Raw genomic sequence first — 21,963 nt, 5'->3', positions numbered from 1 at the left:
GGTTCTGAGAGCTTGGAGCCCTGGGAACCACGGCTCTGCTGCAGGACCTCCTGCAATTGTCTTAAACCCCCAGGGGACCAGGACAAGTTACATCCTTACTTACCAGGTGCCATCCAGGATACAGCCAGGGAGGTGAGGGCAGATGCAGATGGTAATCACCATATATAATGACTGCCTGTGGACTCGTGTTAGGACTCAATCCAGACACCACTTTTACAACTATAAATATAGGGTTGGAGTTGAGGACAACAGTAGGAGTGTAGTTGAACTATATATACCCTTTGGTACAGTGGTTCCTGTAATGATTTGGACTCCTTAGCTGCTCATTCCAGAGAGGTGGAGTGGGTTGCCAGCATGCTCAAGAGATACCATGGACCCCCTTTCCTTCCCTTTCTGCTTTTCCAGCTCCCTAGTAAAAACTTCCTCCTAGGAGAACTAAATGTGGGTGTGGGTATGTGCTGAGTGATATTGGAAATCAACTTTCACTTGGCAGGTGATATTGCTTTGGTATGTTGGGAGAGGGGTGTTTGCAGTTTGATTGGCTGTGTCTTCCTCATCAACATCTTTGAAAAGTGCTAGAGAAAAAGAAGTCATACACTTGTGTCTTTCCCACCTGAAGCCAATTTCTTGTAATTTGTGTCCGTAGATGGTGTTCTTGCTGGGTTTTGTTCAAAATTAAAATCAATGAAAGAACAAACTACATCCTTGAAAAAAACAGCAATGCAAAACATTGGCAAATAACTCTGTAGCCCAGTTTTCATCCTGACTGTAAGAGGGGGAAAAGGAGTTGGTATGCCTTTGACGTGATAGTAGGTGGCTTCTCCACAATGTCTGTGAGTTCTTTTTGTACATTTATAGGTATAACCACACTGGCTGCTGGTGAGAAGGGGAGGGGTGGAAGGCACGCTGTCCTTTCTCTTAAATGACTGCAGGAGAGCAAATGGTGGTTAAGTTCTTATCTGCTGAGTGATACTGGAAAACAACTTTCATGAATTTTCGAATTTGAGGCCAATGTTTGTTCGGTCACCATCTTTGCAGTGAATAGGAATAAATTGAGCAATACATGACAAGAAAAACACTGGCTGAAAGGTAAACCTTGTGGGATGCTGGCCAGACTCCTTGGCTTTGTCCCGAGGCACAGCTGCAGCAGTGGTTTCTGCCACGAGGTGGCGGGCTGCACTTCAGAACCACCCCTAAAGCCAGAGGGAGGGGTCATGATCTTTCTCAGATTTAAGTTGCTTAAAAGGAGAAGGATAGAGTCAAGTTTCCCTCTACCAAAGAGTAATTGCAAGCTCACAGTTGTCAAAGACCCATCCAGACTGGCTCATGTAATCTTAGTAGAAGCAACAATCTGAAATTCAGGAGGACACGACCAAAAACTCTTAAGTGGACAGAAATGGGAACTAAAAAAACTGCTACAGCTTTTCGCTGTAACAGCTTTTGAGAGAGCAGCTCTGTGCAGAGGCCAATGTCTCAGTGGGCCCAAGTCTTACTGTGGGAGTGTGCTTGGCCCTTCAGTTAGTGCTACACAGCAGGGAGTGCAGAAACCATTCTCCCCTGCCCCACCCTGGCTGCTGGCTTCTGGTTAGGATACTGTTCATTAATGAATAGTATGGAACTTCTGACACTTGCCCCAGGGTTCACATCAACTCCAGATGTCACTGCCATCCAAGCTGAGCTGCATTTAGATCCACTTTTGTAATTCCTCCATTCAAAGACCCCAGAAACAGCACCCATCCAAGGTTCTCTGGATAGTGCTGAAAACCACCAGCTGTACTGCAGAGCTTGGGGCTCCCCTCTTGGTCCCTGCCACTCCCTCAGGAGCAGACTTCACTTGAGCTCACTTTTGTTTTCTCAAGGAAGCACTCATTGTCACTTAAATTCTGAGATCTTATTCCTTCGATTTCCCCCATGAGATTGCACAAATAAACGAGAAGCAAAATTAATGGATGAACTAAGTCTCTTTAACTAAGGAACCATGTCACATCTGAGCAGCTGAGATGGCAGCTGCAAGCCAAGTCCTTCCTGGGAGTCTCAGGAAGCATTGTTGATGCTCAATGGCCAAGTATAATGGAGACTCCCAATGTGTTATGATTGGAATCAGTTCTGCTCTTCCTACTCTCAAAAATCCCTAGTTGTGTAAGAAGAGCTCCTTTTCTCAGATGAATTCTCAACTGATGCCAAAGGTGCTGCTTTCTCAAAATGCAAGGGAACACAGATTGAGGAAGAGGTGGGAAAATGACTGCTGCAGGGTCCAACCTCAGCCTCCCTTGTATCCCTGGAATGAAGGAAGCATGTGCTGACTGCGAGCCTGCAGAGAGGCTCTTGGTAGACTGGGGACTCTCAGGTCCTCTGATGTCCAAAGATCAATTTGGGGAAAACTTGGCTCCTCAGACCATGTCTCTTATGGTTTTCCCATTCCAGTTCATGTGGGTGACCTATTTGTATAAAGCATGAGCACCCAAGAATCTAGACCTGAGGCTACTCTGCCTGGCTTGGGCAGTACATTGGCCTATAGAGATGGAGGCTTTCAAGAGTCGGCACATTATTTTAATGGAAATCCAAATGTCCTTTAAAATGAGTTCCACCCACCCCTACTAACACATTTCCTGGTTTAGGAAGTATTCTAAAATACTAATGGGGTGAGCCACACATAAGCCTTGAAAAATGGGGCATATTTACTTCATCCTTTTGCATATAAGGTACCTAGAAATTCTTTGTCATATATCCACCAGTAGAATAAACCCCGTCATAAAGCAGAACTCAATATAAAATTTTACATATAGCCTTTTGTTTTCTGGAAACACAAGCTCACATCACACATACTGAGGCCAGTGACACTAATAACAATGCTCCCGTCCACAGCTATTTCCTCCCCACCCTCCCTAAATTTTCCCTTCAGCAACCTACTGGAAGGAAAGGACACATTCTTGTCACTCTCTTTTCCCTGTTGGCATTGGGAAGAGGGATGTTGGCGAGGTGATTACTTCAGCACAACTGTTTTGGGGCAGCCTTGAAAGTCTGCCTGGGCTTAGGGTCCCCAGGTCAGTCCCTAGTTCCCAAGGCAGTCTTGGGAGGAACTTCTGGGGGCACTCCTGAATCTCTGTAGCCTGTGAGCATCGCTACCCCAAGATCTATAAAATAGTTGCACTCTCGAACTATCCTGCAAGCACGGGCCTGCCCAGGCTGGCCAGAGAAATGGCATTGTGTACAGAATGTGTGTCCCTCCCTAGTAACTGGGTAGGGCAGGACCACAGGCTCACTGAGGTCCCTCCCAATGCTATAATTTCATGTGTGCAGCATTTCTGCACGTGACCTCACATGTCCATGGTTTTCTTTCTAGCTAAATAGTACAACACCACATAGTACGGCCGGCCTGTCCCCAGGCCACATCCTGCTGTCTCATTGCTGAATTCAGTTTGCTGCCCTGCAGAAGGGCAGGAGGAGTGGGAAACAGCTTTTTAGTGTCTTTAATTAGGCAATAGAGAAAAACAAAGTCTGGCTGGAAATTACCACTTGAAGCTTGTCCGATGCCAAGAAAATAGCACTGGCTCCCGAAGCCGGGATAAATGCTAGCCATTGATTTCAAGGACACATGTGTGTGTGTGTGTGTTGGGGGTGTGGGGGGGTTAATAGCACAATACCACCTGACTCCTGAAAAGGAAGCTGGTTTCCTCTGCCCAGTGTACATACCAATCCCAATACACCCCATTTCCTTAAACAGATCTTTAATGTGAGAAGACAGTTAAAAAAAAAAAAAAATCTCATCTCTATTGTGAGAATGGCAGCTGGAGGTCATTGTTGTGAATACAAATCTGGGAACTCCAGGGTGGCATTTCTACAGCCACCTTCCTGTCTCAACCGGCAGGACATGGTTCTCCTTGAATATGTCACAGCTGGGGTTTTTAACCTGCTTCCAATTAGCAATGAAACTTATAAGGTATCATGGAGCTGCTTGGTGGGAATTATCCCGCTGCCATTTGTCTGCATCAATGACCTTTAGGATCTCCTGCACCATGGAGAAGGGAATTTTTCATTGGCACGGTGAAGTGAGTCTTCCCTAACATTTTCCTCCAATGTAGCCATGGTATAGACCTAAACCTTTTTAATAAACCTTCCCACTGAGCTTAACTAAACTACACATCTGCTCTAAAAGGGGAATTCTGGTGACAGCGATCTGGCTGACATTAGTAGTTAGTACTTCAGAAAAGTCAGCCCAGTACAGGCCACTAAAGTAACACAGATGACCAATTTTTCTGTTGCAATGACAGCAACTCCTCACTGGAGTCTGTTCCTTCTGTCCTCACAAAAAAAGCAGCTGCAAAGAGGGCCTCCTTTCTTCCACAGCAGTCATGACCTAGAGCAGGGACACAAATTCTATACATCTTCCAAGGGAGGGGCCTAATCTTGTACCCTCATCTGCCTCACCCTCTAAGGGACAATGGTAGAATTTCTAGAGAAGCCTCTAGCCTTAGGACAGAGCTAGACTTGGGCAGCCCCAACTCTTACCCTATCCTTCACAGGGAGACCCCTGCAGGAGCCCTTGTGTTTTCCCAACCAGCAATCTCAAGAGGGAAAGAGTGGGGAGTGTCCATAACAATGTCTATAATCTAGGGATTCACCTTGGAGCAAGTACCAAGCCAAAGGGATGGTGACCAGAGCTCCTGGAGGCATCTGTCTCTGGCCCTCTAATCAAAATCAGCTTCCTGGCTTCTGGAAACCAAGATGATTTGACAGATGGCCATCTTCTTGGGATTTTTTTCTCTTTCTTTTTATCCCCCTCAGTACCGGGGATCAAACCCAAGGGCCTTCTTGCACGTGCTAGTCAAGTGCTCTACCACTGAGCTCTTGGGATTCTAGAAAATTCTGGAACATGGCTACTACAGGTTCTCTATGCCTTTCCCTCCACTGCCCACCCTCTAATAGAGCACTCAAGAGAAAAATATTTTTGTTATTAAGAACAGGGAAGGCCACTAGATGGTAATGTCCAGAGATGCCTGCTTTATTTCTTACTAAGTGATTGCGTTTCAGGCTGGCAACATCAAATAGTCTAATTACCAACTAATTTTGTACCTCTGAACTACAAATAAACAATCCAATTTAGCAAGGAACACTGTCAACAGCTTATGTGGGTGGGTTGTGGGGTTTTCCAAATAAATTGTTTTGGTTGGCAGATGGCAGAGTTGAGTCAAGGGTAAGGCCTTGGATTGTTTAAAGGCTGACACCTGACAGAGATAGGCTAAACCCCTGTGAATCCCTGGGCCTAAGTCTCTCACCCCAGATGTTTCCCCTTTTGTGGTCAGTTCCACTCAAACAAAAGGGCAAGTTACCTAGGCCTAGCAAAGGGTACCCACAGCCTACTTGTAGTTGACATGCCCTCTGTCCTCCCTCTTGCCTGAGAACACAGCTTCTTCTGAAGGTTCTTAAGGACAAGCTAGATTTCTAGTAAATTCTTGCTTTTCAGTTCTGCTTTGAAAAGAAAAGGGAGTGACAGGGGAAACTGAAAGGGATGCAGATGCCTCAGCAAAAGTCCAGTGGCCTCAGGCACAGAGCTGGGCCAGAGATCTGTGCAGCTGAGCACGGCTCCTCTAAGAACTCAGGGCCAAGTTTCTTGGAAAGATAACAAGGAGAAGAATTCAAGAACAAAATTCCGAGAGAGTAGAAGCTGTCCGTATGAGCAGGCAAAAACCTGGAGAAGGTCAAGACCAAGGAAGAAAGAGATAAAAGGAAGGAATCCAAAACTCTAATCATATGGTAGGAGCTCAATAAAAGTAAGCAATTATATGAATCATTACCTTAGCTACTTGTTTTCTCACCAAAAAACCCCACACACTTCATTTTAGATTTGGGAGTCCCCTGCCCAAGAACCCATTGATAAGCTGCTATTTCTCCCTCAGACCAAGAAAGACTATATCTACGTCCCCTATAAAAGGATGCTCTCCCCAACAGCTCTGAGCTGATGTCTGCTGAGGCCACGCCCTTTCTCCACTCCACCAGCATGTGCATGTGCGTGTGGAGCAGCTCCCTTCTGGCTGTTTTGTGTGCGTGCTGACTCCAGAGCCAGAACCCTAATTCGATGTCTCTGCATGCTTATTGTGCAGAATATGGTGAACAATCCTTCACCAAGAGCTAGTGACCTGGAGAGAGTGCTGCAGTCCCAGTTCTGGTCCGGTTATGCCATCCCTGTGAATGCCAGGCAGAATCTCCAAATATGGCAGATTCTGCTGCTGCTGTGAGGATATGCACCCTTAGGTGCTAGTGAGGAGTTAATGCAGAAACAAGGCACCACAGAGAGGTTGGAAATTTGGGTTGTGTGATTTAGGACCTGCTGGAAAAGTCCAAGGGCAGAGGGGAAGAAGGGGAGGAGGAGGAGAATGAGTCTTAAATAAGGTCTCAAGAGGCTGGAGCCCCACTAGATGGGCTCTGGCTTGAGCTTTTCTGCTAGGAAGTCATTCACAAAGGCCTCCACAATGGCAGGGGTGATCTCCTCCACGTCCATCACATACTTGGCCCGGGCTGACATGTCCAGAATGGTGAGCAAAGGGGCAGCTTCAGGCAGGTTGGTGTAATCTCGCAGGGAGTCAGTCATGTCATCCTGGAAGTCACCAGAGGGGAGAGAAAACCAGTAAGTTTTAAAAAGAAGAAGTCCCCTGGGCCCTGTCTCCCCAGACTGCATGGAATGGGACAATTCCATCATCCTGAAGAGCAGGCTCCCCTCAAGGAGAGATGGGTTCTTAGCACAGGCAGCAGGAGACCGTGCCCTGTTGTGGGGAGACCACTTCAAAAAATTCCCTCAGATCCCCCAAACCACCAAGTAAATCATCTTTATTAGCATGAAAGCAACTCTGGTTATATCTTCTGCTTTTTAAAAATGTGATGTCTTTTGATTGCTTATTTTTGCAAGCAACTCTCAATTACTTGCTAACTCTACTGTGACTTATCTGAGGCCATCTGAACTTCAATTCTGGAAAGTTTTTAAACAAAAAACAACTCACTACCCCCCACCCCATGGTTTCAAAGAAGGCAGGAGGCACATAGCTGGCGAACTCTAAACATAGCTGTGCAAGCACCAAGGTTACACTGCTTCACTGTATTTGTTTGAGAAGGACATGGACACTTTCTTGTGCATTCCCAGCAGCTGTGCGGGTGAACTTCCCTCATATCAGATACTGCCTGATTCAAATATAAAGGCAAACACAAATCCAAAGACAAGAAAAAGGTTTTGTCAGGGAGCAACCATTTAAGGTTACCTTTCATGACACAGTCAATGGATTTTACATACCCATCCTAAAGTCATTTCCCTACAAAATGCACAATATTCTAAACCCAATTAAAAAGACAGACACTGTTATGGTTTGGATATGAGGTGTCCCCCAAAAGCTCATGTATGAGATAACACAAGAAGGTTTAGAGGAGAAATTATTGGGTCATGAGAGCCTTAACCCAATTATTGAATTGATTCCCTGATGGGATTAACTGGGTGGTAACTGAAGGTGGGTAGGGTGCGGCTGGAGGAGGTGGGCATTGGGGGCATGACTATGGGGTGTATATATTGTATCTGGCAAGTGGAGTCTCTCTATGCTTGTTGATCACCATGTGAACCACTTCCCTCTGCCACACTCTTCCACCATGATGTTCTGCCTCACCTTAAGCCCCATGGAATGGAGCCTGCTCTTTATGGATTGAAACCTCTGAAACCATGAGCCCCACAAAAAACTTTACATCCTAAAATTTTTCTTGTCGGATATTTTAGTTAAAGTATCAAAAAAAACTGACTAAAACAAACATTTTGCAGAAAAGGGACTTGGATTATTCTTGGTTTCAGATGGAGGTGAGCAGGAAGCATAAAATTTAAGACTCACTGATTTCTTTTTTTAATATTTATTTTTAAGTTGTAGTTGGATGCAATACCTTTATTTTATTTATTTTTATGTGGTGCTGAGGATCGAACCCAGGGCTTTGCACATGCTAGGCGAGCACTCTACCGCTGAGCCACAACCCCAGTCCATGACTCACTGATTTCTAAGACAAAAATAAAATTCATGTATCCATGGCAAATCTTTAGGTAGACTATTAGGGAGATGATCTTTCCTGCCCCCTAAAACACCATGCACTTCCCAGCAATGCTGTGTGATTCAATTTCTCAGGCACTCTTCCCCCAATTCAGGCCCTTCATGTGAGTTAGTAAAAAGTCTTCATGATAAATAAAGGGAGACACCTGGACAAATAATTTATGTCTCATTCCCATTAGGAGGCCTGCACAAGCCAAGCGTTCCACTGCTTGCCCTCCCTGGATCCCTCCAGTCAAACCACATGGATGAATTTTAATGTCCACCAGGGTTTCAGAGGGGATAACTTTTGCCTGCCACAGGGATATGATTGAGACAGAGTCCTGGGCTCAGTCAATGCTGGATGTTCCATCTTCCTCTGCCTGGCCCCCTTCCTTCCATGCTGCCTTGCTTCTGAGCCTAAGGACAGAGAACTGGAACCTGGAAAGCCCAAAAGGCCAGAAGCCCCCGTGAAATGCACAGGAAGACCATGCAGCCAGGTGGGGACAGAAGCAGCAGATGACACAGATGCCTCTGTCCAGTTTTCTGGTCCAGGGAGCCTCCTTCCTCTGGGCATGAGCAAGTCAATTTGTCAGAACACATGGACAGAAAGAGGAAGAGAACTGCTCCTGGAGTCACGGTAATCTCATTTCAGTTCCCTCCCAAGCTACCTACTTCCTATGTGACCCTGGCAAGAACTTCCAGCCCAGGTCCTAGCCCCTGTCAAATGTATTTAACAAAATGGATTTGACAGAGGTTTCTAACACATGGAGCTTCTGTGAGGGTAAACCAAAGGCCAGCAACCCCAGCCCTACTCAGAGAGAGCCCAGGGAGCAGTTTCAGGGCAGCCCTTCATCTGGCTGGAGCCTTACTTTCTTCCTCTGTGAGACAGGAAAATGATTATGTTCCCAGGCAGAGAGGTGAGGTACAAAGGAAACAAGCAGGTGAAGCACTTGGCCCAGTGCCTGGGTTTCCGGAAAGGCCCCTTTTCAGCCAGTTTCTAAAGCCCCGCCCCACAGGGGCTCAGCCCTTTCTGTTCTGCACCCATCTTTTCTTCAGAGCCATTCTGTGGGGTTAGAGTTTAATAAATGCAGAGCAGCCTCGCTGGCTGGTCGCTTTGTGTGCAGCGCTAGTGAGCCCCAGGGCCTGTGAACCCTCTTTGTTCCTTTCCATCCCAGGGTTGGGCAGGGCAACTTGAGCTGCCTGCGAGGGGCCCTCTAGGGCCCTCAGGGGCAGCTATTGAGGAAGTGATGAATGGGTGGCTCAGGGTGTCTGGCTTCTGCCTGTCTTCTCCAGCCTCTCCTGGGATCCAAACAGCGTGAAATGAGCCTGTGGGCTCCTACCAACTAGAGGTACAGATGGGTGAACGAAGGAGGCAGGGGTAGTCTAACCAAGTGTCAATGACTTTTTCCAGGGGGCACCGGGGTGGGATGCCGTGAGCATGCGCAGAAGGGGATCCTGTGGGATAGACGCCTGTGCACCGCGCACGCGCACATGTCCATCTTACTGAACACAGCGGCTAGCGGGTTGGAGTTTTCCTCCTCTGCAGGGCTCCCTTCTAACCCTGGGAAAAGTTCCCTGTTGGTCCAAATTGTGGGGGCCTTCAAGGGCCAGGCCTTGGTTGAAAGGGATTGGGGATGACAACAGTTTCCAAACTTGACCCTCTTCCTGGGCTGGCTGGTAACTAACTGTACTCCCAACTACGGCCAAAACCAGAATCCCAGTAAAGAGCTAAGCTCATTTTGCAGGCAGGTGCAGAGAACCTAAACCAGTCCACACTTTATAAAGCACCCAGGGCATGGTTCTGACCAAGCACCACCGGAGAGAGGGTGGATCGTGAAAGTTTTTGGCGGCTGTTCTCCCTAGCAGCCTGTGTGGCAGCGGCCCTGAGAGGGCTTGGTACTGTTGCAAAAAGGAGGGGAAAAGGAAGCAGCAGGGATAGGAAATGGTTTTCCATGTCTAATGACATGTCTTTTCTTCCACATTGGTCTGTGGCATAATCAGCTTGGTCCCAGAGGTCCCCTCAAACTTCCTAGAGGCCACTATTACTCACATCCTAAAAGTCCCCAGCTAAGAGAGCCAGGGCCATATCCTCTCTTCACACTCACCTCCCCAGCCACAAAGAATAGAAGTGGTGCCTCCTCCTCTTTGGCTTTATATTTGGCGATGATCTTCTCAGCTATTGGCTGAATCAGTTGTTTGGCTGCCTCGGATTCTCCATCATCCTCAGAATCTGTGATGGGGGAAAAAGAAACAACAAACTCTGGCTTGTCACCTATGACCCCCAAAGGTCTGGGGAGCTGGAGAAACACCCATCTAAACAGCCTCTGAATGGAAAAGAACCTCCTCTTAGACATAAATATAACTTTCCGTGTGCATGAGTGGGCCTGCACACATGCACACACATGCACACACGCATGCACACACACACGTACTAGCAGCAAAGCAGGCTCGAACAGAGCTCTACCGTGCAGGGCTCACCAGGAACAACTAGCCTCACTGAGTGACACAATGCCCCAGCCAGACAATGCTTTTCACTGAATTCTTTTTTTTTAAGCCTTTTTTTCTTCTTTTTTTTATACCTTTATTAATTTATTTGTATGCGATGCTGAGGATCAAACCCAAGGTCTCTCGTGTACAAGGTGAGCGCTCTACCGCTGAGCCACAACCCCAGCTCCTTCACTGAATTCTTTAAAAGCTGGATTTCCTCTAAGCCAGGACCTGAAGTATCTGGTAGTTTTCTTCTCAATCATAGAACCAGAAGCCATGACCTGGGACCTCCAGCTTCCCAGTGAAAATGGCAGAAGTGGTGGTACAGTTGAGGTTGAGGACTGTGATTTCTTTAGTGGGTTTTATGGTGCTGGGGTGAGGGTACCACAGCTTCTGTGATGCCACCTCCACAGCGAACAGCCAGACTCTCCTGGAAGGGGAAGACTGGCTACATGGGAGAACATAGACTGGAAGTGGCTATGTAGAGGGTCCCAGGGCTCAAGCTGCTGAAACCTGTAGCCAAGAGCAAAGACAGCATCCCCAAGTGATAAAAGTAGGCTTCAGTGGTGGAGGGATTCCATTCATACATCCTACACCACATGATAAGTTTGTGGTGTGCAGAGAGAGCAGGACACACTCTGGATCTCCCTTTAGTTTGCTTTGCCTCTCTATGACCCTTTCCACATTGCTGCAGATGGTCCTGAGGTTCCTAATTCTTCCTGGGTTCAGAATTGTTTTCTAACTGGCCACAGATGTTGTGTGTATGCCTGCAGCAGGCCCTTTTCCAAGGCCACCTCTCTCCAGGGGGGCACCATCCCCACAACTCAGACCCAGGCTACAAGTCAGTTGGCTTAAGAATTCCTTCAGGTCTGCTTATTGGCTTCCCTCCTGGGAGCCCCTAAACCAGACTTCAGAGAATCGGGAGGATAAGGACTGACCCTCGGTGAAGCAGATATGGCACATCTCAGCCATGTCCTAATACGGCAGTTCATCTGGAGGGGAGCAACAAGTCCTTAGGCTGAGGGGAAGGTGGCTCTTGGCCAGCAGTTGCTTAGTTTGCAAAAGCAACCTGGGTCATCCCAAAAGGCTGCAGAGACCTCACATGAATGTTTCTCTGCCTCTTGCCCAGGCTGAGCACAGCACCCAAATGAGAGTTGCAATTGGCTACAGGGAAAAGAGAGAGCCAAGAACACTGCCCTGGGCTGGGTCTAACAGCCTCTGGCTGTTAGCAGTTCCTCAGAGCACAGAGGAACACAGAAGCAGGTGCGAGTGGGCCAGGCTCAAGGGGGCCCAGCCTCCTGCAGCTGCAGTGCAGACAGCCCCGCCTCTTTCTTAGGGGGTGGGAGTAGGGGCATCCTCCTGGCCTGACCTATTCTGCCCAGCTGGCAGCCCAAGCAGCTAGGGAGGAAAGCACAGCAGCCATCCTAGACCACCTCCCACAGGGGAAGAGCCATGAATAAATCATTGGGGTCAAAAGCTAGGCTGGTAGGGAGAGACAAAGGCCTGGGCTCAGCCTGGGGCAGCAAAGAGGCTTCAGGGACAGGCACCACCCCCAGTGAGATCCATTCTGGCCCATCTCCCTGTGTCCCGCCACTGAGCTCCATACCTACAAAAAGGACGAGGCAGGGCCCCTCGTTGAGCTGCACAGCGTTGGAGTCAGAGAGCTCCAGCACGGGTTTGGGGTGCCACGGAAACTCCCTGCAGTCCTCATCATTGAGCACCTCCACCCGTCCCTGCCGGGTGATCACCTCCCCCTGTGGGTCCAACACAATGAGCGTGGGGATGCCTGCAAGAGAGAGAGAGAGTCAGAGTTCACACTAGCTTGGCCACTGGCCTGGGAGAGGAGGTGTGTCTGGAGACACAATGCAGTCTCAGAGTTAAGAATCTGGGTCCCCAAGCTGGAAAGCCTCAGGCTGAATCTGGGGTCAGCCACTAAATGGCTACAGAACTGCTGTGGTTCTGCCTGGAACCTCTCCATAAAACGCTGACAACTCATTAGCCTGTCTGGGCCTCAGTGTCCTCAGCTGCAATGTGGTAAAGGTGTTGTAGTTCCTACCTTTTCTGATTCCATCAAGAGCATTTAAAAAAATTAGTCACATGCCCCTGGGAGGAGCTCAGTGGTGGAGTGCTTCCCTGGCACACACAGGCCCTGGGTTCAACCTCCAGCACCGCAAAACAGAAGCAAAAATATTAGTACAGGGTCTTGGCACATCAGAGCAGCTGATCATTGGTGGCATCCTAAAGTGATCCTAATGGCACAGGAGACCTCCGCACATGCAGGGAGTCTAAAGCTGACCGAGATGATGTTAGAACTCACACACGCTCCCACATGGCACCCCTGCCATAGACGCACATGCAGCACTAAGCAACAGATGGAGCAGAGTCCTCACACGGGCGGGGTGGTGGTGGTGGGGCACCACAGTGAGCAGGGAAAGAGCATACGGCCAAGGCTGTAGCCACACAAGTGAGGGAGGAAGAGAAGCCATGCTGCCATCCCTGGCCTTTTGTGGCCCCCACTCTCCAGTCCCAGCCCTGCTGCCTGTGGAGGCTCTGATATATGCTCTGAGAGAGACAGTCCCCAGAGGGAGCAGTGCATGGGAGTCTTGGGCTGGAATAAGAAATGCATTGCAGGGGCTCTGGTTGTGGCTCAGTGGAACAGTGCTTGCCTAGCATGTAGGAGGCCCTGGGTTCGAGTCTCAGCACCACATATAAATAAATAAAATAAAGGTCCATTTACAACTAAAATAAATATATGTATATTTTTTAAAAATAAATGTATTGCAGTTCGTCGGCAACAACCACCACCACCCTCTAGCCCCGGCCCAACACACACACAAAGCCTCAAGTGAACACTTAGAGAAAACCCATCCTGAGTTACGGTCACCTCTAAGTTTGCCACTACCCCCATTCTCCTCCAGCCGGGGCTACCCCCACCAACCACAGAGTCAGCCTTGGCCCTGTCCTTTGGAGACATGTGTCTCTCCACTGGCAGTTGGTCCCCTCTCCTTTGGAGCTATCCAGGTGCCTCTCCTCCACGGCAGACCAGAGCTTGAATTTTATATGAAAGCCAGAGCAATTTAATATTTGTAGATTGCAAAGTATTTGGTCAGTAATTTGCTCCACTGACATTTTACTTCTCTATGGGGGGAACACTGAAGCACCAGAAATATGGCCTTGGTGCTTTGTAACCTGCGGCAGCAGCCAGCCCAGCGGGCATGCAGCGGTGGGCCCATCTTCAAAAGGAATAAACGAAACCATTATGTTCGTAACTATTAGAAGAAGTGGCTGGGTGTGTTAGGGGAGAGGTCCAGAGAGAAACGGGCTCCTGAGGACTGCCATTCCCATCACATCACACACAGACACACAGCGGCTCCTCGGGGACTTTGAAGATGCACTGGTGATGAAGAAGACTCCTGAGCATGAGTCCAGGCATTTCCAGCCTCATACTGTTATCTGCGCTTTCCTCTCGAAGCTGGGCCCCATGTCAGGTGTGTCTTCATCCCTGGGGATCAGGACCTGGACTTGAGTCAAAGGCCTGAAGGGGGCCCAGGGCTGTGGGCTACTCATCTGTGGGCCAGCCAGCTACAGATGAGTCTTCCACATTGCCACACTGCAATCTCAAAAAAGCTTTGGCTTTTAATCAAGCTAGTGTGTTTCTGAAATCAGGCGGTTATAAGCACTGGGTCACACCAGAGCCATCCACAGCTATGATTAGACACAGCAGCTGGCCAGTTCGTAGCCTGCACTCAAGATGCAGAGCTGGTCTGCGGAGCACAGGCAGGCACAGAGAATGGAGAAGGAAGGAGAAAAGGGAAGATTGCTGGTCAAGCAGGCCAATTCCCGGGTCAGAGCCTCAGCTTCTCAGAGGGACTATGGTAAGGGGCCTTCTTTGTTATCATAGCCGCAGTCTCTTGGGTCCACACCCATGAGGAACAAAAGCACAGAGCTCCAGCTGGTTGCTGGTGAATCTCCGTCTGATTCCACCAAGGGCCAGATCCTCTGGGCCTGGGTCTCCCCACCTCTTCCCCTTGGCTATGCACAAGCAAAATCCCCTCTTCATGTTGGTAATTAGAGCACAAAAGCCTGTGTCTAAAAACCCTAGACAATGAGGTACACAGGGACAAGACAGTGTCAGGCACGTGACTGCGGTACATAAACAGAAACTCACTCAGTAAAACATCTATAGTCAGATTCTGACACAGAGAAGCCCCTGTGTTTGGCACACGGATGGGGAAAAGTCCACGCCCACTGTGCCTGGCTGGTCCCCTTCAACTGACCTCTGGTTTGGGCCCTATAGCCAGAAGAGTGTGCTTTCCTCTGATGCTAAATCAGAGGTCTAGAAAAGGGAACTCACCTGTATGGATGTCTGCTCTGTGCCAGGCAGGACACAGATGCTACCTCACTTAATCGTCATAACAGGTGACTGCAGGGAGCACCACTATCCCTGCCTTATGGATAGTCAAGTGGCCTACCACTGTCACCCAGCTAATCCGTGGTCTTGCTGGGACAGGAACCCTGTCTGCCTGTTGCAACAGATGCAGTTCTCTGTCAGGCCACTGCCTCTGCTGAGGATTTTTCTAGCACCTGAATGGGGATTCCCCTAACTAGGACCAGGAAGAGTTCCTGTAGAAGCAGCTTCGCGTACCACCTTCTTCCCTCCTGTCTTCCTTCCAAAGCAGTAGGGAAAAAGGCTGAAATTGCTTCTACATCATGCAGTCCCTGAAGTAGGTTCTCTAAAGTCAAGACTTCTCAAGAGAAAGTAAGACAACACCTCAACAGGAACTTACAAGGAATGGCAAACTTCTAACTGATGGCATTAAACAAAAAATCTTCCACACCATCAAGGAGCTTCTTGCAAGGGAATGAAAAATGGACAATTCATTGCTGTTTAGCTAGGGCTTGTTGTTCCCAGCCTGGATGGCTGGAATGTTGAGGGAAAGGACAATTAAGACTCTAAGGAAGATCAGGCAAGTCCTTTAATTTCTTTGAGCCTCATTTCCACAGCTATCAAATGCAGATAATGGCATAATTCTGTCTTAATTGTTGTGGGGAGGAATAAACAAGATTTAAATGTAAAAATGTTTCTAGCAGAAGATCATGTATATAGTAAGTGCTCCATTAAGTATTGGCTATTATTGTAAATCAGTTCATTTTTTTAAAACGCCATCTCTAAACTGATGATTTGAGAAGTGGAGGTGTAGAGGACTGGTGCCTTGTTCTACTGAAAGCAAAGAACCCTCAGGCTGGGCTGGGGAAGTTAAATGAAGAACAGAAGAGAGACAATGTCAATACTACAGCAAGAGTCCCAGGAATGGGATGTGAGAGCAATCTGGCTGCGACATCTGTCACCCCATTGATCACCAGGGTTGATTCGGCTGATCTGGCTGGCTAGGCGGGTGTCCCTTTCCTCCCTCACCGCTCCATGTGTGTCCCTCCTGAAGCTGTGTGCTAGGTGGAAGAGGACGACCTTCCCCGATAGAGGAGGACCGTTCTTCGGTCAAGGGTATACGATTAGTTGCGCTCCCCTGCTAGAACCTCCAAACAAGCTCTCAAGAGTCCCAGGAACAGTGATGCCTGTCATGCATGGGGTTGGTGCTCTTTTATTTGTGCCAACTCAAACTTAAGTTTCAGGCTTAGAACAAACAGGCTATCTTCCTAGAGAGGGCTCAGGTCCAAGCTCCTAGCCTTAGGGAGCTGGCCTGGACCTCAAGCGGTTCCTAAGGAGCCTTCCCATTATCTCCCTCAAATCAGAAAGAAGCCTGTAATCCCAGTACTTGGGAAACTGTGGCAGGAGGATGGCAAGTTTAAGGCCAGCCTCAGCAACTTCATGAGATCCTGTTTCAAAAAATATAAAGGACTGGGGATGAAGCTCAGTGGTAGAACACCTCAGTGTTCAATTCTCAGTACAACCAGGTGTGTGTGTGGCGGGGAAACACAAAGAAGGAACAATGAGGCCTATGAAGCCAGCTCATTCATTCCTCACGGGAGGAGCCTATTTGTGACTATTTAGAACAATCTTGAAGCTAAGTGTACTGAGACTATTTTTCTATTGCTAAAGAGATAGAGTTTGTGGAGGTGACGGGCCAAAAAAGTTGAAATCATCTGGGACCTTGAGGAGAGGGAGAAAGACACACCAGATTGCAACCCAGGTTTCTTTGCATCTGGATGGCTGCATGACCTGAGGGTACTTGGAATAATTCCCCCAAGATTTCTTGGGGTTTGGAGGAGAAATCAACAGAAAAGCGGATGCTAAGACAGGAAGCATGGGTTAGGGCACATGGCGGGGAAAAATACTATGTGATCATGAAAACAGTCATTATGAAGACTGTAGCAACATGGAAATGGTTTGTAACATATTGTTAAGGAAAAAATGCTACCTGTACATTACAACTGCAAATAAGTACCTGTGTGTACTGACAGAGACCAAAAGAACTCAGAAAAGTGGAAACAGTTATGCTAGCAAGGCAGAAGAGTGGGCCAGATGAGCTGTATATATATCTGGGTTTTCTTTTTTGTTTTGTCATACTGGGGATCAAAACCAGGGCCTGGCACACACAAGGCAAGCTTAGGTTTTCTTATATGGTATCATGATGCATGGATTAACATAGAATGAAAAATCAGAACTGAAGGGCAGCAGGGTTGGATAAGAATGAAATACAAGCCCATGTCTTAGCCAGATCATTGCCAGTTGTTTGTCAGATCCTTTTTCCTCTCCTCTTACTGGTTCCCCAAACTTTCCCTTATTTAGAGAGCTAAGGAGGGGAAGAAAGCAGCTGGTTTGGGTGAAACGCAGAGAAACCCACAAGAGGTTCCAGGGATGGTTCTGAACATACTTGAACTGGGCCAGCAGGTCCAAAAGCTGCTCAGGGAGGTGCCTGTGCCAGAAGACAGGCATGAACAATTCAGAAAAAAATCTAGAAACAACCAACTGCCCATTAGCAGTGGAGCAGATAAATCAACTGGTACATTCATATAATGGAACACTTTCCAAAACTGAAAATAAATGAACTAGATATAAAGGTCAACAGGAGTAAGTCTTGAAAACACACTGGTAAGTGAGAAAAGCAAGTTGCAAGACGATATTTCAGCATGACAGCATTTTAAGCATGCTCCTAAACGACACACCAAGCAAAACTATATATTATTCATGGATTCATATATATGCAGGAAAAATGTGGAAACAGCTTGTGAAGTTACACATTAAATGTATGGCAGTGTTTCCCCAGGGAAGAGGAAAGAGAAAGAAGGAGAATAAAAGGACCCTCCCCTTTGTCTGTAATGCTCCCATTCATTTGTGTTTTCTTTATATCACTTTCGGATGCTGCAGACTGAACACAGGGCCAGGAGCCCATTTGTTTATATTTTAAATACCTGAGCAAAAATGTCCATGGGGGGGTGGAGGCCCATGGGTGTTTATTACAGTATTCTCTGCCCTTACTTGCCTTTTTCTGTGTTCTCACAATTAAACACAACATACAAAATAGAACACCAAGGCCGCTGAGTAGTTTCCCAGGCTGCCCCCAATGTGCTCTCAGCAGCTGACGGGGCCAGTTCTAGACAGGCCGCACCAGCCCTTTGAATACTGAGATTTAGCTTAAAAAAAAAAAAAAAAAATCCCAGAATCGGCAGCTTGCCTTCTACTGATAGAAAAAAAGAAAGAAAGAAATCTAAGTTCCAAATGTGTCCTTTTTATATCTACAGATTTTTGCTTCAAATCCATTTTTTTTAAAGGGCAAGAAAGAGGGCAAAAGGAAGGGAGAGAGGAGAAAGGAGAGACATAGAAGGAAAGGAAAAAGGAAAGGGAGAAGAAAGAGTGGAGGAGAAGGATGGAGCAAGAAAAAAAAAGAGAAACTGAAAACTCAATGCTAGGGCAGCAAAGGGCCCTCACCCTGTGGCCTCCCAGCCACTATGCCAAAGCCGCTGGCCTGGTGGCCCTCCCCTCAGGGCTGTTTGCTGGCCAGAGGCTATTCTGCCAGGGGCAGGGGTGGACAGGCATCTCTCCAGACCCTGCATAGCCCTTAGGCTGCCTGTCCTCCCAAAGGCTGGGGGCAGGGGACAGGGAGAGGGGAACAAAACCAGTTAGAGCCCCTAGCCCAAGAGAGAAGGGACACTAAGCCTCTGAGCTGCAAAGAACAGGGTGTTCTCTGACAGCCCAGGATTACTTAGACAATTGCTAATGGGATTTGCCCTTTGCCAAGTGTGTCTAAATGGTTTCCTTAGAAAGGCATTTTTAAACAGCTTATAAGGCCACAAACTCCCCAGTCTGCATAAAACCCTGGGAGTAGAGAGGCCTTAGACCCAGGGGAAGCCAGCTATGCCCATGATACAAAGGAAATGAATAGAAACTAAATGCAGGTCCTCGGTGAGCTCGGGTACCCCTGTGAAGACCACCAGTTCACACAGCCTGGGCTAGGTCCACGACACCCAAGACAGTCACAGCAACCAGTCAGCTGGCAGCGGCAAGGCATTTGTGCCATCCAACCAGGGGCAAACTCAACCAGCAAGGTAGCAAGACCCTATCTTAAAATGAAATATAAAATGGGCTGGGGGTGTAGCCAGTTGTAAAGTCTCCCGGGTTCAATCCCCAGTACCAAAACAAAAACAGCATAATGGTAAGCGAAGAGAGAGAGAAGTGGAATGAGAGCCCCATGCACACAGGAAGAGCCACACAGGAAGCAGGCGCTCACCCAGAGACAGCCCTGTGTGATCTGCTGAAGACGGGACACTCACAGAGCCAGAAGCCTGCTACGAGTGTGCTTGTACATGTGTGCATTTACATCTAAATATGAAGAACACCAAAGAACATTTTGTTTGTCCTTCAATTAAATATTTTTAAGAGATTTAAGTATATAAATCAGTTAGAAATGTTTAAAGGAGTAAACTCGAAGTTTGTAAATTGGTTCAACAGATCCCTAACAAGAAGCTACTACAATTTCCTAAATATATACATAGAATTAAAAATTCAAAAGCCAGGTGGAGTGACAAGTGCCCTCATCCCAGCCAACTACTTAGGAGGCTGAGCCAGTAAGGTTACTTGAGCCCAGGAGTTCAAAACCAGCCTGAGCAACACAGCAAAACCCAAAATCAAGGGGGCGGAAGGGAAGTGGAGTCCTGACTGATAGGGCTGGTCCCTTGTGAGGAGAAGAGACACCAAAGCTCTCTTCTTCTGCCATAAGGACACAGGGAGAAGCTGGCTGTCTGCAAGGCAGGAAGAAAATTCTCACCAGGACACAAATCTACCATCACCTTATCTTGGTTCTCCAGCCTCAAGACTGTGAGAAATAAAGTCTTGTTTAAGCTGCCCAGTGTGTGGTCTTTTGTCCTAACAGTCCTAGCAGACTGGGCTAGTCGCTTAGTGGGTGATGATTGTTGTTGTTTTGTTTTGTTTTATGGCTAAGATAGAGCTGAGTATATCATGAGGTGAAAAGGAGCTGGAGGAGGGGCTGGAGTGTGGCTCAGTAGTAGAGGACCCACCTACATTTGTGAGGCCCTGGGTTCAATCTCTAGCACTATACAAGGTGCGGGGGTGGGAAGAAAAAATGGAAGAGACGAAGAGCAAGAAACTAGAACAAAGGTGGAGGCTTGGAGAGTAAGGATGAGACTGCGAATGAGGAGAGTGGGTGGGGTTGTTCAGAGACACGGAATCTGATGAAGTTACAAGAAAGTTTCATGGCACAGGGGGACACTCGGGGAATTCAGGAGAGCTATCCATATTGCCACTAATACAGGTCTGCTGAGGAAAGGGGCTAGAAGAGGAAGAGGAAAAAAGATCGAGGGGAAGGATGTGATGGCCATGGGACCTCTGTTGGTGGTCACAGGTAAGTTTCCAGCTGGCTGCTCTGCATCCCTAGACCCGGGTCCAGCCTGTGCAGGGCTGTAGAGGCACGTTCTCAGCAGCCCTGCGGCCCACTTCAGGCTGCTTTGGTGACTAGTGGGATGAAAGCTTGCCTGAACTTGTACTTGTGAGAAGAAGGCTTCTGAATAGTAAGATCAATGTGAAATACTGCACAAGAACTTAATGACAACCTGTGCTTCACTGGGAAACCAGCTGCATAAACCTCATGGATGACAGACTCCCACCTGTCTCATCTCACATGCCCTTACGTAGGTGACAATGTGAGGCTGGGAGGAGCAGAAGCAGGGAGATGGCCTCCTCCCCTCTCCATAGGGCAGGCCTGTGTGAGGCTAGACAACCTGGCAGCAGAGCCCTGAGCTCCAGGGTGAGACTCATGTATCCACCAGAAATATCAGTGGATGACCTGACTAAGGGATTTCTCTTCCAGTCTATAAATGTCAAAATGGTCAAGTCCAAGGATGCCTCAGGCTTTCTGTGATATTTCTGTGATACGGCCTCATCAGCCTTATCTCTGCTCTGCCCCAACAGCAAACCTCAGGCTTTCCTGAGGTATCAGTGTGGGGCAAAAAGTAAGCACATTACAAATATTTGTCCAAAGGTTTATTTTGACCTTTGTCTCTAATGTCCCAAACCCTTCATCTAACTCCACCTATTCTATAAGGCCCTGCTCTACAACTACCTCGTCCGGGAAGTCTTCCTGGATGAGTAGCTCTAAAGCCAGGGTTTCCTCTAAACCTTATTCTATTAAATGCTGCTGTGAGGAAACAAGGGGCAGGCAACACTGTGCCGGGGAGAAGGTGGAAGCCAGAGAATGAGGAAGTAGGAGGTGGGGAGTTGGAAAAGTAGATATTTCCAAGTTGAAGAGAGATTATCACAGATGGCAGGGGATGGACATCATGGAGTCAGCAGACCAGAAAAAGGAAGGGTCCAATATGAGGCTGGGCTGCAAAGAACACTCATGGCTGGAGCTGGGTTCCAGAGGAATCTGACATTCTTTCAGTTTAGCTGTCTGGCTGCTACTTGCCTAAGGACCAGGTCTTTCCAGATCAGCTTTGTGATCCTCAGCTAAGGGTTCCTTGTAGTCTTAGACCACGTATGCACTTCTCATCCTTACGCTGCCAGGGCCTAAGACTGCACCAAATGAATGAGCCTCTGAAATTCATCCCTGTATTCTCTTCCTCCTCCACTGTGGCCACCTGCTTTCTGGCTGTCTGAGCCACCCCCTAACAACCATGGCTCCTATGTCCATAACATGTGCACGCTGACCACTGAGAATCAGAGGGAGAGGTCAGCTGACTTTGCTAGGGTCTAACGCAAAGAAAGAATTGTGGCCCATAATGAAATTTGAAGTATACAAAAGATCTTAAAATAAGTAAGTAAGTAAATAAATAAATAAATAAATCCCAAAACCTGGGGCTGGAGTGTAGTTTAGAGGTAGAGAGTGTATTTAGCATGCCCAAGGCCCTGGGTTCAAATGCCAATCCCCAGTACCAAAAACCCAAATGAAACAGAATAAAATCAAAACTACCACCTGCTTAAGCTTAGCTTTTACTGGGTGCTATAGGATAA

The 21,963-nt window shown here is 47.8% G+C and overlaps 1 protein-coding gene across 2 annotated transcripts in view; it reads right to left on the bottom strand.

Annotated features, from left to right (window-relative positions):
• Nucleotides 1-2,769: 2,769 nt before the first annotated feature.
• Nxn (nucleoredoxin) overlaps nt 2,770-21,963 on the bottom strand; it is a 147,747-nt gene continuing 128,553 nt past the window's right edge. The window contains exons 6-8 of one of the 2 annotated variants that reach the window (XM_076870479.1): nt 12,145-12,324; nt 10,157-10,281; nt 2,770-6,595 (exon numbers count right to left, since the gene is read on the bottom strand). In XM_076870479.1, coding sequence (XP_076726594.1) covers nt 6,413-6,595; nt 10,157-10,281; nt 12,145-12,324 — 488 coding nt within the window. In that variant the 3' untranslated portion in view covers nt 2,770-6,412. The remainder of the gene's footprint in view (nt 6,596-10,156; nt 10,282-12,144; nt 12,325-21,963) is intronic. The other variant, XM_076870480.1, reaches the window with a different exon arrangement.

The sequence above is a fragment of the Callospermophilus lateralis genome, chromosome 11 (assembly GCF_048772815.1).
Source record: "Callospermophilus lateralis isolate mCalLat2 chromosome 11, mCalLat2.hap1, whole genome shotgun sequence".
Classification (NCBI taxonomy): Eukaryota; Metazoa; Chordata; class Mammalia; order Rodentia; family Sciuridae; genus Callospermophilus; species Callospermophilus lateralis.
The sequence above is the reverse complement of the archived record's forward strand: the minus strand, read 5'-3'. Positions and strand labels throughout refer to the sequence as shown.